The sequence below is a fragment of the Solanum dulcamara genome, chromosome 9 (assembly GCF_947179165.1).
Source record: "Solanum dulcamara chromosome 9, daSolDulc1.2, whole genome shotgun sequence".
NCBI lineage: Eukaryota > Viridiplantae > Streptophyta > Magnoliopsida > Solanales > Solanaceae > Solanum > Solanum dulcamara.
The window spans coordinates 21,732,087-21,747,768 of record NC_077245.1 but is presented as its reverse complement, the minus strand read 5'-3'; the positions used below and the strand labels follow the sequence as shown (position 1 = coordinate 21,747,768).

General features: G+C 36.7%; 1 protein-coding gene across 3 annotated transcripts; it reads right to left on the bottom strand.

Annotated features, from left to right (window-relative positions):
* Positions 1-1,929: 1,929 nt before the first annotated feature.
* LOC129902127 (oxysterol-binding protein-related protein 1C-like) lies at positions 1,930-14,792 on the bottom strand. 3 transcript variants are annotated; one of them, XM_055977179.1, is made up of 10 exons: positions 14,188-14,792; positions 13,513-13,869; positions 12,365-12,464; positions 7,136-7,584; positions 5,256-5,411; positions 4,666-4,833; positions 4,436-4,576; positions 3,026-3,253; positions 2,683-2,796; positions 1,930-2,271 (listed from the first exon to the last, which is right to left on the bottom strand). In XM_055977179.1, the coding sequence occupies exons 1-10, from the start codon at positions 14,746-14,748 to the stop codon at positions 2,110-2,112; spliced, it is 2,436 nt and encodes an 811-aa protein (XP_055833154.1). In that variant the 5' UTR covers positions 14,749-14,792; the 3' UTR covers positions 1,930-2,109. The 3 variants fall into 3 exon arrangements, with proteins under 3 accessions (XP_055833154.1, XP_055833155.1, XP_055833157.1); XM_055977180.1 differs by having other exon boundaries at positions 7,136-7,581; XM_055977182.1 differs by having other exon boundaries at positions 13,513-13,879; positions 14,188-14,314.
* Between the last annotated feature and the right edge of the window lie 890 nt (positions 14,793-15,682).

Genomic DNA, 15,682 nt, shown 5'->3' with positions numbered 1-15,682 from the left:
TTTATTTGGCTAATACATTTGAAAAGTATTTTTGAGGGCTTTTGATAAACATATTGTATTTAATTAATTTATTATAAAAAATACTTTTGAATGTCAATTTATAAACAAAAATTGTTTTTCAATCGCATAAAAATTATTTACTTTTACTTATTGATCAAACATCTCAATTTTTTTTTTAAATAAATACAATAAATTGTCCTTCAAACTGTTTGGCCAAGCAAAGTCTTAATCTAGAAACCCGAAGCCTTTTACATAAATTGATAACAGAGAGAGTACTTTGAAATTTATTAATTCTCCTTAAAGATTAAAATGATGTAAAAATGTTTGTTGAAGTTGTTCCATTTTTTATTTGAGAGTGTATATTTTTTGTTGCAGTGTGAAGAAGTTGCTTAATTATTACTCCCTTTTTAATTATTAAATAATAGCTAATATTTTTGTATTTATCTACTTGGTCCTTGGTATTAATGTAAAGTTAGTTACATGAATTACCGTAAAAAATAAGTTAGTTAAATGTCCGTGCTCTTATTGGTACTAAACTGAATTAAAAATAAACCTAATTAAATTAAATGAAATTAATAATGGCGGCCAAACAGATTCCATAGTGCTGAGCTGGCTGTGTGGGGTCCATTTTAATTTTTAAAAATTTGGTGGTTTTAGCTGGATTGGACCCACCTATCAATGACACCTGTCCTCTTCAGCCGCCCAAATGGGATCGACCACCAGCTTTCTCCACGTGGCTTTGGTTTCTACATCTATCACGCGACCTTAGTGGACGTGTCATTCCACGTGCATAATACGGTGAAAATTGTTTCATGCTGACGTCAAAATTAGCTGTTGGAACTGTCAACACGTGTATCATATATTCAAGCTTTTGAGGAGTCATTTAATTTCTTTAGCTTTTAAATTATTAGAAGAATATAATTTTTCTGAACCAAGATATCTTAATTGTTTGAGACTAAACAACAATAATAATAACATATTCAGTATAATTTTACAAATATATTTGAGAGATTGTTCTTGAAAGGCCCTTGAATAACATATTCAGTATAATTTTACGAATATATTTGAGAGATTGTTCTTGAAAGGCCCTTGACTCTGTATATAATAATGCAATAACAATAATAATAATAACATAATATAATTTTTATGAATAGATTCTAAAGACCTTACTCCTATCTTTATATCTTTATGGGGTAAAAAGGTTGTCTCTGGCCGTTGGCTCTGTTTGTGACTAGACACTGTACACAAATCAATTTGGTCTTAACCTAACCGTCAAAACTGGGCATATATTAGTGAACCCTATCTTGTGTACTATTAGTTTTGTGATCCATAACTAAGGTATACAAGTACGAGCTCAAGCTAAATCACTAGATTAAAATCCATGGTTATGAAAAATGCTTGATGATCTCCTTCCAACTATTCTAACATTTGTAACAACTCCTCCATAGATGTCATTTTGTGATCTTAGCTTTGTATAAATTTTTAAGAATCTTGATTCTAGCAAAACAAAAATTATATATGTTGTAGGTCCAGCAAGCACAAATCTAAACCTACTCTCTATCCCCTTATGACGTCTATATGATCAAGCTCTATTATCCCTTCAACGTTCGACTTGAATGATATATATAATCGAATGTAGATTGATTAAATCTCCCTTGAACAGTACAAAGAAAGTCATCAAAAGATTTAACTAGACCTAGTTCTCTCAAGTTCGGAGATCAGTTTGTTCATTTAAACCTGAACAATCTAACACTCTTACTGTCCAAACAGACCGAAAACACAACTACTCTAAACTCGTATCCCAATGCCAAAGTCTATATTGCTAAAAGCAATGAGGAATATACCATCATCTTTGAATCCCAAGTCAGTCTCCCTACATTCGTATTGCAACCCATATTTTTATATGTATATGCAGAAAGGACAATCGACTGGAAGAGCCAAATCAAAAAAGAATGAAACTTTTATTACTTGGAAGGCACTCAAACTACTTTACATATGTCATGAACAATTTGCAGCACCAATAAACCTCTCCACTACTGTATAATGAGATGTAAAATATTTGGAAGAAATGAAATAATATACCGGAAATGGCTACAGTTCACTCATTCTTTACATCTGATCAGAAGGGATATGACCAAAAATATCAGGACATGCCTCCCACTTGCCCTTTTCCCTTGCTTCCCAATAACCACCAATGTAGTGGTAACTATCACTCCCTTTGTCTTTTGCAAACCACTGTGGCTTCCAACCCCTTTCTTGCATTTTCCGAGCCTGTACGCAAATAAGGAATCAATAACTTCCACCACCTCAACTACCCACATTACAAATAATGCTAGTTTAGGAATTCTACTGCTTTTTAGAACCAACACCTAGAATATATACCATCTGTTTTCACAGAGAAAAGAGGAAGTTTAATTAAGCTAAAGAATGCAAATCATTTCCTTTTAATGTCTACTTCATGTAAAGTTACCATTTTGTTTGGAGTTCTAAGAGCATTAGTTAAAAGAATTTAGTGGGTAGAAATCTGAAGCAACAATGGCGCCAGGGCAGGAAACAAACTGCATTATGGTTCTCTTCTCAAAAGTAAATCGACAACAAGGACAGAAGAATTTCCTCTCATTTCCTAGTCGGCTCATGACCTCAACTTCTAACCAGAAAACAAAAAATGGCTGTAAAGATTACCTGTCGCTGCCGTTCCTCAAGACGCAGCTTTTCTGAATTGGCCCTATCATACTCGCCGTTCTCCAAGCACCTTTGATCAGGTCTAAGTCTAGAATCTGTTGGCGGCAACTTGTCCTATAAATGAAGTTATATTAAAACCAAGGTCATCCAGGACTGAAACGAGTGTGAAGAATCAATATAAAGTTTTCTACTAAGAGTAAGAGCAAATGATATTTGCAGATAATTACAGATACTTATATCTCTACTGCTTTATTATTCAATGACCACAAATCTAACAGCACAAATATATAACAAATTAGCTCCCTAAGATGCGATCATTCGAAGATAATAAATTGACACATACCTTCAGTCCAGGGATGAGCTCATTCATTGTAATTGCAAAGCGTGTCAGATTATATCTGGTAGGATCTTTGGGAGGTTTGCTCCGCTTCCATAGCAAATGAGCCTCAGAGAGAGAATCAAATCCTTTTCCTGTGGAGAAATCCCCATTCACATAATGCATACTCTCATCCCACTTCCCAAATAATGTAGCTACTGTCTTCCCACTCCGGTCTTGTACTATTCCCTGTACCTGCAAAAAGGAAAATTTAAGAAGCAACATGCTCAGTCTGAAGCAATATTTAAATCACCCAGACTTGTACGATAAATGATTTCTCCAAAAAACGAGGAAAAGATCCTTGATTCCAATTACACAAAAACTGCACTATCACGAAACCGCCAAAGACATCAACTATAAGGTGAGATGCAACTGGGATCCAAGTACTTTGTCAACAGTTCCTTTAAGTAAAGATGCAAACCACAAAACAGTCATCTCGCATAGGGTTCTTTTTTTCTCTCCTTTCCTTCTGTTGGTTAACAACATATTGGTTATTTGCAGCTTTAGCTTTGAAAAAATAATTTGTGCATTTTAAACATGAAATAGTTTCAGTTTTCCCCTACATGCTTAATATACTAAAAAATAGCGAGCATCATAGCATCTTTGTGCTAGCACTTTCTTCTACAAAATGTTAACAATTCAATGAGCACAGGGTTTAGAGCCCGTTTGGATGAGCTTAAAAAAAGTAACTTTTATGTATGAAGTGCTTTTAGAACTTTGAAGTGCTGAAAGTTATTTTTATAAATAAGCAGTTGAGTGTTTGGATAAAAGTGCTTAAATAAGGAAAGTGATGTGAATTTTAGGGTTAAAAGAATAAAAAGGGTAGTTTGGGAATTTAGTTAAAATATAAGGGATATAAAAGTAATTTCCATGGTCAAAGAAAATGACTTTAAGCACTTAGAAAAAAAAAGTTAGGAATCCTAACTTTTCATTTTTGACTGACTTTAAGAACTTTATGGCTTAAAGTTAGCATTAGGCAAACACGTCCAAAAGCTAAAAAGGGGCTTTAAGTTGGTTTTGACCAACTTAAAGCCCATCCAAATGGGCTCTTAGTACCTAAGGGAATTTAACAAGGAATATTTTGCACCAAAACAAAGCATGAAATCTGAGCGAAACCACTTTTTTTTATCAGATTTAACTCCAAGGGCACATGAATTGCACCTAGACAAATTATGCTTGTCATCTAATTTCCTGTGCATACCCCAGTTCACAATAACCTCAAGCTAAGAGAATTGTTCACTCTATACGCACATCATGCATTCTGCTATAACCATTCCATTCTCATATTAGTCTAATGCAGAACTTCAGCAAGTGGAAGCATTCAAAGATGAGGGTTTCTTGCATTTTCATGCAGGATGTTGAAAATAGAGAGAGAACCTGATGTGGATTCCGTTCTATTATTGATTGCTCCTTAAATTTCAGCTTGCAAGAGTAATTACGATTTCCTTGTATGCGCATTGTACCATAATGATCACAGTACAGTTTCCCCAAAATCAGATTGTATATCGACGTAGTTACCTTTTACAAGATAATTCACATGAAGAAAATATTAATCATATGAAATGATTAAAAGAAGGATAAATACTCAAGTGTCCATACGCAAATACCTTGCTCCACTGAAAGATTTCTCCATCATCAAACTCAAGAGTCAATATACCGAGAGGATCCAGCTGGATTGAGCGACCCCAAAATTTACTTTTTAAATTACTATCTCCCCAGAATTTCCATCCTGTACCCTCACAATGGCATGCTATTATCATGGGATGATGACTTACCTAAACAAGGAGAGAGATACATCAGACATCAGCGGCATGCTTGAGAGCAACCTTGAAAATATTTTAAGCTACCACTTGCTTGAGATTAATGTCACCCAAAAAAGGACAATAGGAAAGTAACCAAATATAACTCCCCCATTCTCCCAAATCATTCTCCCATGACATCTCAACTCAAGACTGACAAAAGATTACTTCTTAGTTACCAGTTACCACAAAGAAATTTCAGTTATACAGTTGCATCAAGAATCAAAATTATGGGATAGACTGGAAAAAAGAAAAGGTGTAAATAGACACAGTGATTCCATAGAACACCAGTTCCATGACAGGTTGGAAGCATGTAAATGCTCATTCGTCTGTATATCCCTGCCATAATCCTCAGAAACTACAGAAGACTACTAGAAAGAGAGAAAAAGTAATGACACCTTTTCAGAGAAAAAACGGAGGCCTTTATCAGGATACTCAGCCTCATAAGTCTCCCCTAACAACGGATTGAATGGCTTGCAAATCCTTCCTTCAGTAGAAGCATATGCAGATACGGCAAATGCTGCTATATTGAGAATCCTCATAAGGTTGTCACCCTATCAGTAAGATAAAATTGAAATCAGAGTTTCGTGGACAGAGCAAAATGGCTAGCATAAAATGCTTATGTGAACAAAGGGAAATTAAGACCGAAAAGCACTTAAAAATTTTGATAAAGAAAAGTTCCCATGATGAAGTATCTCTTCTTTTATTTTTGACAACTACCAATTACGATGAATGTAGACAGCACAGGCTCATATTGCAGACACTAAAGGATGAGGAAAATGACACCTTGAAAACTGGTTAAAAAAAATATCATGGCAAATAAGTAGAAAGATGAAGAAAAGTGATGACCATTAGTCTTGCCAGAGAAAAACAACCGAAAGCGAGTGACTTAATTATAAGCATCAATTTAAATCAGATATCATGACAGCTGTGTGAACACACCAACCAAAGCATGAACTGCAATTGCTGCAAAGACGTTCACAAATAGACCAGGAAAGAAGGCACAAGTCTGTAAACTCACTTATGAGTGAAGAGAATTTAAGAAGATACCAATCCTCAAGCTGGTGACCACTTAATGATCATGCTTGCATTTGTAAAATGAAAAGGTCACTTAGTTCATCCATGAAAAAAAAAGGCAACAGAAGCCCCGTAAAAGAAAAGGCGGAACTGGTATATCGTGAAAATCCTGGCGTCAAGTGTGACAAAACTAATTAAGCTTTTCAAAGATATTGTAGGTATCCCCATATACTCGTTTCAGATAAATGCAGAATCAATAAAATTATTTGGACAATGAAAGCTGAAAGTTCGAATAGATTATTCATAAGCTTATATAGCCACATATATTAATTGTTTTAACGACATGAACAAACAGGGTCTTGGCAGATAAAATATACATCAATCAATCAACTATACCTCTATCCAAACAAAAGCTGGATTACTTAACATGAATCTTCTATAACCTTTCCATTCTATTAAAAGATGCTAGGATATAATATATTTTTCAAAATACTTAAAGAAGGAAAAGGGTCAATGTATTTAGACAGATTGAGAAAGAGAAGTTCCAGTGATTTGGGGGGGAGAAAAAGTAACTTAGTATGAATCACTTTGAATAGAAAATCAAAACGGATGGCAAACATCAAACAGAATATAAATTAGATAGGTAGGTGGTACCCAGTGGTTATACAAGGCTTGAACTGTAGGAATTCTACCACTACACTGTAATTGCAGAGCTTAGCATGCATAATAATACCATAAAAATGTGAAAAGAAGAACATATGAAGCTTCACAAAATGGCATGGCTTCAACTACAGTGTAGCACCAAGATGCAGAAGGCCAAGGGAACCCCCTCTCCTTCCCATGATTATTTCCTCCTTTTTCAGTTGCAGAGTGTGAAAAGTTAATTTTTAGTGTCTTCAAACTTTAAAGCAATGCCATACAATCCAGTACAGACGGCACAAAAATTTGCACGCAATATTACACTATTAGCAAAGGAGATCATTGCCAAAACTTAAATAATTTCAAGCATTTAGCAAACTAGAATAGATAATATAATATGACATCTGTGCTATTATCCTTCTTTTGGTTTAGTTCAGCCAATTTATGCTGAAAGGTAAAAGGCGATAAAAGGAACCTATCTTGCTTATCCTGTGCATTAGCAAACTGCCCCAAATAATTGTAACACGGTGAAGATGCACTAGCTTTATTAACATTGGGGGCAAATTACTATGGATAGTTCTAACAAAACTATCCAAAAGGTGAAGGAAACTTGTCTGCTTACCCTTCTTCCCCATTCAGAAGCCCGATCAAGAAGGTATGAGTACTCCAAGTCTTCAAACGATTTTTGCAAAGAAGAAAGGGGTTCATTGAAGTAGACAGGGAGGCACACTTTTGTGAGATCCTTCCCAATATTGTCTTTAATCATCGACCACAAACTGACTCCTTTCTCTTTTTCAATGGGATTAGGCAATTTCTTACGACGCTTAACATAAGGAAACTTGGTTCCAGCAGATCTAATAATAGGATCAACACTTTCATCAGATGCATATGCATACAAATCATCATCATCCGAGGATAAAGATGATGTTCGAAAATCAGAACCACTGCTTTTAAAAGAACTTGATGAAAGAAAATCCCTAGTGTCAAAGAAAGTATTCTCTTCGTCATCAGTATCTTCCTCAGCAGCATCAACTCTTTCATTGTCATCCTCTGATTCACTTGCACTTGCTTCTGAAACAAACATCCCAGAGGATTTAAGGAATATGATTATAATGACAAACACAAAATGTATCCATGCTGAATGCAACAAAATAATCCTCTTTGAGCTGCAGAAGTTCAATTCTAATAGATCAAAGAAATAAGAGCAAATCACATAGGAAATGAAACCCTTCAGAATTATTAATTACTCCCTCCATCATTTTATATGGCAGTGTTTGACCCTGTACAGAGTTCAAGAAAGAAAAAACTTTTGACACATATCCAAAGTACCCTTAAAACGTGTGATCTTAACATGTCATGCCATTTCTATGGAGCATGTCATTAAGCATAAATGGAAAGTTTAAAATTGAAAAGTTCCAAATATAAAAGTTGTTTTTAGAATAGACTAGAAAGGACAGTGTGTCGTATAAATAGGAACATATGGAGTAGCATTATAGAATATTGAAAATAAGAAATCTTAAGAAGCAAATATATGACAATCTTGAGTTAGTTATACCAACAACAACAACAACATACCTGGTGTAATTCCATAGGTGGGGTTTGGGAAAGTTAAAGTGTACACAGACCTTAACCCTACCTCTTGGAGGCAGAGAGGTTGTTTCAAAAAGACCCCCGGTTCAGGTAACGCATATCAAAGAACATACAAAAGTAAAGAAGACATAAAAAATAATCAAGGAAGCATTACATAGCATTCAGGAAAAAGGAACAACAACAACAAAATAATGCGATAACCCACACAAGAAACGAGTTAGTTATACCAATGGGTAATGGCAAAATTATTGCCATCGGTATAGTTAGTTATAACCAAAACCAACGAAATCCAACTTTTCAAAACCCTTTCACAATCTTCAAATAACAATGGTCTCCGTACCAGCAATTTCACCGACACTTGGATCATGAAAAAGATGGAAGAGGCTCAAAGAGAAATATCACAAGTTCGCTAGATCTTCTCTTCCCTCTCCTCCTTTCTTTCTAACCTCTTGCAGGTACTACAAGTCAAGATTCTGGCGACGGCAAAAGATTAAGGCGACCAATTTCCTAACCAAATTTTGCCGGAATTTCAACAAATTTCAACGAATCATTCAAGAAACCCGCTCTAACCCCGGTGATTTCTACTCTCCATCTTTCTTTATCATAGCCGGTATTTTTGTTTCTACATTTTAAAGTTTGAGGTAATATGTTCTTGATTGTTACTCCGTCCAGTTACATTGATTATTTCTTCTTGTGTTATTGCTTGTTGATCAAATTAGTAGGTCCAGTCCAGTGTAGTCCTTATTAGTGTTTGGTTTTTCGAATTAGTAGGTTTGCTTGGTTTTTTAGTTTACCTTAACTGATTTCTTGTTTAGTCCAGTTGAGCCTTTGATATTATTTCTGTTTAAGTCTATTAAATTGCTTGAGATTCTTATGACTTCCTATTGTTCTTGATTTCTCGTGTTTGCATATTGGTTTTCTTGATCTAGTTGTCCATAGCATATTCCTTTGTAGTTTACATCTTATTTGGTGGCTTTGGTGATTGATGGTGGACTAGAGTCATGTCTTCGGTTGGGGCCGGGAGCGAGGGGTAGTAGTGGTAATAGGGGTGCGAGCCCTCCTAAGCTGAGAGTAGGATCGTAGAACAAAGGAATGCTGAAGTGGAAGTCCATAGAGCTAGTGAAGATTTTCAAGAAGAGAAAGATTAATATAGTTTGTGTCTAGGAGACCAGATAAGTAGGTACCAGGCTCGGGATGTAGATAGGTTTAAGTTATGGTACTCAGGAGGCTCGAGGGATAGAAATGGTGTAGGTATTCTAGTAGATGGGGAACTTAGGTAGCGCGTGATGGAGGATAGGAGGATCAATGATAGAATGATGACGATTAAGCTAGTGGTTGGTGGGCTTAGTATGACTGTGAATGTTCTTACTGCTTATGTGCCTCAAGTGGGCCTGAACGACGAGGTCAAAAAACTCTTTAGGGAGGAATTGGATGAGGTAGTGAGAGGTCTACTAAACACCAAGAAGATTTTAACTAGTGGAGATTTTATTGGCCATATTGGTGCAATCTCTAATGGCTTTGATGATGTTCGTGGAGGCTTTGATTTTGGGATAAGAATGGAGGTGGAGCGTCACTTCTAGATTTTGCTAGAGACTTTGAGTTGGTTATTTCTAACTCGTGTTTTTCAAAGAGAGAAAATCATTTGGTTACTTTTCGTAGCACGGTAGCTAAGACTCGGATCGATTACTTACTTTTGCGAAAGGGTGATAGAGGCCTTTGTTTGGATAGCAAGGTTATTCTCAATAAGAATCTTACGACCCAACATAGGCTTTTGGGGATGGACTTGGAGATTAAGAGGGATAGGAAGAAGAAGACTCTTCATGATCGACCGAGGATTAGATGGGGTTGCTTGACCCCTGCCTTTTCTCGAGAGTTTGGGGAGAGGTTGATTGGTATGGGGACTTAGAGTAGTAGTGGGAATGTGAACAAAATGTAAGAAATGATGGTTGCTACAAAGGTATTAAGGGTTTCAAGAGGAAACTTGGGTGGTCGTAAAAGAGATTGGTGGTGGAATGGAGAAGTCCAAAGCAAAGTGAAAGCAAATAAGATTGCTTATAATAAGTGGTTGGAGTGCGTGGACGAGAATGAGAAGCGGATGCTCAAGGAAACCTTTAAAGCGATGAAGACAGAAGCGAAGTCGATAATCACAACTGCTAAAACAGCTACATTTGAACACTTGTATGTCAAGCTAGGGGACAAAGGTGGGGATAAGAGATTGTACAGGCTCGTGAAAGCGAGAAAAAAAAAAGCTCGGGACTTGAATCAAGTGAAGTGCATTAATGATAATAAAAGGCAAGGTGTTGGTGGACGAGACCTTCATTAAGCAAAAGTGGAAAACATACTTCCACAAACTCTTAAACGAAAGGGACAGAGACATTGTGTTGGGTGAATATGGCGCACTCTGAAAGTCTTCGAGATTTTGGATATTGTAGGTATTTTAATATTGAGGAGGTTAGACGTGTTATTATCAGGATGAGCAGGGGAAGAGGGACCGGACCCGATGAAATTTTGATGGAATTTTGGAAGAGTACTATCAAGGTGGGGATAGAGTGGTTGACTAGGTTGGTTAATGCTATTTTTAAGATCGCTAAAATGTCCGATGAATGGAGGTGGAGTACAATGGCCCTATTGTACAAAAACAAGGGTGATCCAAAACTATAACAATTATAGGGGTATCAAATTGCTAAGCCACACTACGCAAGCCTGGGAGAGAGTGGTGGAGATGCGGGTGAGGAGAGGCGTGTCCATTTTCGAGAATCAATTTGGATTAATGCCGAAGAGATCGACTATTGAAGCAATCCATCCTTTGTGGAGAAATAAAAGGAAAGGGGGAGGGACCTGCAGATAGTGTTTATTAATCTTGAGAAGGTCTATGACAAATCTGAGAGATGTCCTTCAGAGGAGTTTGGAGGCGAAAGGTGCCCCAATAGTTTATATTAGGGCGATAAAGGACATGTATGATAGAGTCAAGACTCGAATTAGAACGGTGGGCGGGAATCAGAGCCCTTCCCAGTTGATGTGGGTCTACATCAAGGATCGGTGCTTAGCCCTTTCTTATTTGCCTTGGTAATGGATAAGCTGACGCGATCTATTAGGAGGAGGTTCCATGGTGTATTTTATTTGCAAGTTATGTAGTACTAATTGATGAGACTCGAGACAGAGTTAATGATAGGTTTGAGGTTTGGAGAGTAACTCTGGAGTCAAAAGAGTTAAGACTGAGCAGGACCAAAATGAAATATTTGGAGTGCAAATTCAGTGTGGCAATAGTTGAAGTGGACGTGGAAGTGAGGCTTTCCACACAGACTATTCCCAAGAGCAAAAAATTTAAATATCTCGAGTCTGTCATCCAAAGTAGTGGGGACATCGATGACGATGTCACAAATCGCATTAGGGCTGCTTGGATGAAATGAAGGCTTGCCTCTGGAGTCTTGTGTGATAAGAAGATACAACCTAAACTTAAAGGTAAGTTCTACAAAATGGTGGTCAGACCGTCCTTGTTGTATGGGGTGAGTGTTGGCTAGTCAAGAACTCGTATATTCAGAAGATGCATGTTGCAATGATGAGGTTGTTGAGATGAATGTGTGGGCATAATAAGAGTAAGAAGATGGTGGTGGGAATGGCCTTAGTGGAGGACAAGATGAGGGAAGCGAGACTGAGATGGTTTGTGCATATGCAGAGGAGGTGCGCCAACTCTCTAGTGAGGAGGTGCGAGAGGTTGGATGTAGGGGGTACGTGGCGGGGTAGGGGTAGGCCGAAAAAGTATTGAAAAGAGGTAATTAGACATGACATGACTCGACGCAAATTCATAATACTGAGGACATGACTTTAGATAGGAAGAAGTGGAGGTCCCGTATTAGGAAAGAAAGCTAGCAGGGGTAGAGTGTTGTCTTGCTGTATAAAGGTTTAGTGCCTATCATAGGACTAGTCGTGCCCTTATAGGTCTTGCCATATGTTGTTTATTGCATTTCGATTATTATATTATTCTTTGTTGTTGTTGTTAACTCTCTTATGCTTTCGCCATTGCTTTCTTCTTCTTTTTCCTGGGTTTGATACACTTGAGTCGAGGGTTTTTCGAAAACAGTCTCTCTACCTCCACGAGATAGTGGTAAGGTCTCGATACACTTTACCCTCTCCAGACCCCGCTTTATGGGATTCACTAGTTATGTTGTTGTTGTTGTTGGTATAGTTAGTTATCTCAATGGCAATATGTTTGAACACTGTGTAACAAAGTAAAACACAGACAAAACAATTAGAGACATACCACTGTATTTATCCTGCCTTAATTGAGCAGATGGTCCGACCTCTTTCCACTGCCTTTGACTCTCATCAACCACAGTATTCTCTAAATCAACCTTCTCTGTCTGTAAAACAAAAATCCAGAACTTTATCACGAAGGGAAAAGAAAAGGAGAATAGCAAATCAGATTTGGTCACATAATATCAAAAGGACACGGAACCTTTCTAGTTGGCCAATAGTGTTATTGTCTTCTTCTTCTCTTTCTTAAATTTTTTAAAAAAATTATAAAGTAAAGTGGTAGCTGACTTACCAGTGTTGAGGTGGTGGTTCTCAAACTAGTTGACGTAAGTTCAGTGTTCCAATAACTAAATTGGTATATGTTCCTTTTATTTCCTTTTTTTTTGGCAGAAAGATATATCATCTTCAATATTGGTTGAGAAGAATTTCCAGTGAAAGACACTAGCTCAGGCCAATTTGTAAATTAACTTAATGCACCCATCAAACCATACACACTATCGTGAAAGGCGGTATCATAACCACAAACAAGTCAGTTCATCACAATTATGGCAATATTGTTTAGTTGGTGATATAAAGAATATATAGGTCCAGTTCTCTCTCTCAAATCATTTGCTTTTAATGTCTCCCACTAAGTGCAAGTGAGCAACATATGTGCCACTTTTTTCCTGATGAATTAAGATGTTTCATTCACAAAAGAGCATCGAGTAGATGCATTTTTTCAAAAGGAGAAGGTATTAACAAAAGAACTAATGAATCCCTTTTCAGTGTCAATCTAATAAGACAAGGGAACTAACAAAATCCAACTGACCAGTGCTAATTATAGTAGTCATATTAGTCCAGCAAAAAAGATAAAGTAAGCACTTTGTTAGACGGATTGATTTGGAGTTGAGATTTCATCAAATACGTGCCACTTTTTCATTGATCAAATGAAAAATGAAGATTGATGCATCCAAATATCCAAGACTCGAAACATAACGAACAAAATAAGTACATCCACAGTACTCCTAAAAGATCTCACGAATAACAGAGAAATAAAGACACTAGCTCCCAACCTAAAAAGGAGTCAATTAAGAAGATTCCAAGTGGTGTCACATTTAGAATCACATAAGCAACTGAAGAAGAACACTGATGCTTTTTACAAGTCATGTTAGGTACCTCTAACTGCCTCAAGGTGTCCATGAGCATCCGATGCTTCTGCTTGAGTAGCATCAGTTGATTCTGCAAAGACGCAAACTCATTCCTCATTATCTGCTCACTTTCCTGAATAGCAGCCTCACGCACACCCTCCTTCAACAACTGTTGCCTCAACTTATCTGTTGAGACAGCGACATCGTCCACGGGAGCCATTAATTCACTGTTGGACATTCTTGGAAACATATCCTTCACAGCCTGCAATGCTTCCATCCATGCTATTCTGTCTTCTCTCGTCTCAGCCCTCAGGTGCAGCCTCTTTGTTCCAGTGAAAATCGAAAACCTCCTGTCATCTGATCTACTCTCACGGATGGATGAGACCTAGCAAAGACTACTCAATTGTTAAAACGATATGTTACAGCAACAATAAAGTAAGCAGACCAGAGAATCAGCACATCCAGAACAATTCAGCAAAGAACAAATGGACCAAATAAAAGAAAATATCATCACAAGACTATGGTCTAATAAACTGCACATACAGGAGGTTGTATAAGGGACAGACTTAGGGAAGAGTTCTTTTTTTTTCCATCCTCTTATTTGTTTTCAATAAGCATTTTACTTTTAACAATCTAGATTTCAATTCACTAAATGAAGAATTCAACTCGTCAAACAGTAACTACATAAGTAGAGAAGAATAACCTTGAGATGAACTTCACCAAATGGCTTGCGGCGAGCCTGAGAAGTAGCACTAGTCTTGTTCCTCGAGATTCTCCTAAATGACTCTTCGCCAATAACTTTGGCTCCTTTCTCAGTCTCCGAATTGACAACAATTCTATCCGGTCCATGGATCTTGTAATAAGATAACACTCCATCCTGCAATACGAACCACCTAGGTCTCCATCCCTTCCCATAGTTCACCCACTTGTGTAGAATTCCGGATATACCATTCCCAACGATGTCGTTGATCTTGACTTGATCGCCGGCGGATGCAGCACACGTCAACTGAATCGCCTCCCTCATGGAAGGCGGCTGTGATAGAGAAGTGAAAATCGCCGGCGTTGACGAGGATGACTCGGTCAAACTGCGATGACGTTGATGATTGGAGTTAGTTGCAGTCCACTTATGATTGTAATTCCCGCTAGAGGAGCGGTTGAATGAGTCAGCGGATCTAGTGAATTCCGGCACCGGCGGTGGAGGCATTGGTAACGGTGAGGATTTGCAATTGTTGTTAATTGTTGGAACACAGCAAAATGGATGCATATCATACTAGTATTTTTAAAATTACTTTTTATGCATATACAAATTCTTCTTCTTTTTTCCCTCCGTTTTATAATAATAATAAAAAAAAAATCTCAAATATGTCCTGAACTTTAAACAAAATTATTATTAATAGTAGTGGTATAATAATAATAATAATAATAATAATAATAATAATAATAATAATAATAATAATAATAATAATAATGAACATGCTAAAAGAAGTGACGCGTAAGAGGAGAGCAAGGAAATGAAATTTGGCAAATCCGGCGAGAAGTGCTGACGTGGCAAGGGGGTAAGAAATAGTTCATAAACGTGCATTGTAAATTGATGAGTCAATTGGCATATGCTTTTCAACTGGCGAATATGAATAAGTATATATTTAAATTTATATAAATATAAATAAGTAGATATATTCATCTTACGAATTATTATACAAGTAGGATATGAATTTCATGTAAAATGTATGCATTTATTTATATAATTTTATAAAAATTTAAATATCTATTTATGTATATTTAAAATTATAAAATATAAATATGAATTGAAATACAGTTAAAAGACCGTAATTGTGTAGTATAATCGATTTGTAAATTCCTTACGGTTTGAGGGGGTGTTTGGGAAAAGTCAAAAGAAAAAAAGTTTCAATTTTTAAATAATAGGATGTTTTCTTCTCTTGTTTTTTATTGGTGGAAAAGAAGGGGAATGCGGAATTTGAAGGTTAGTGTGAGATGTAAGTCATGCCGGCGGTTGAGTACGGGAGAGTGAAAGGTGGTGATGAAACAACATGACACGTGGGATAAGAGCAAATGGCTTCTTTCCCTTGCATCACCATTCATTTCAATGTTTAAAATTGATGTGCGTTTGCCAATTCGAATTTATATATTATCAATTTAATTTTTATATATGTTAAATTAATAATTAAATCAACACAATA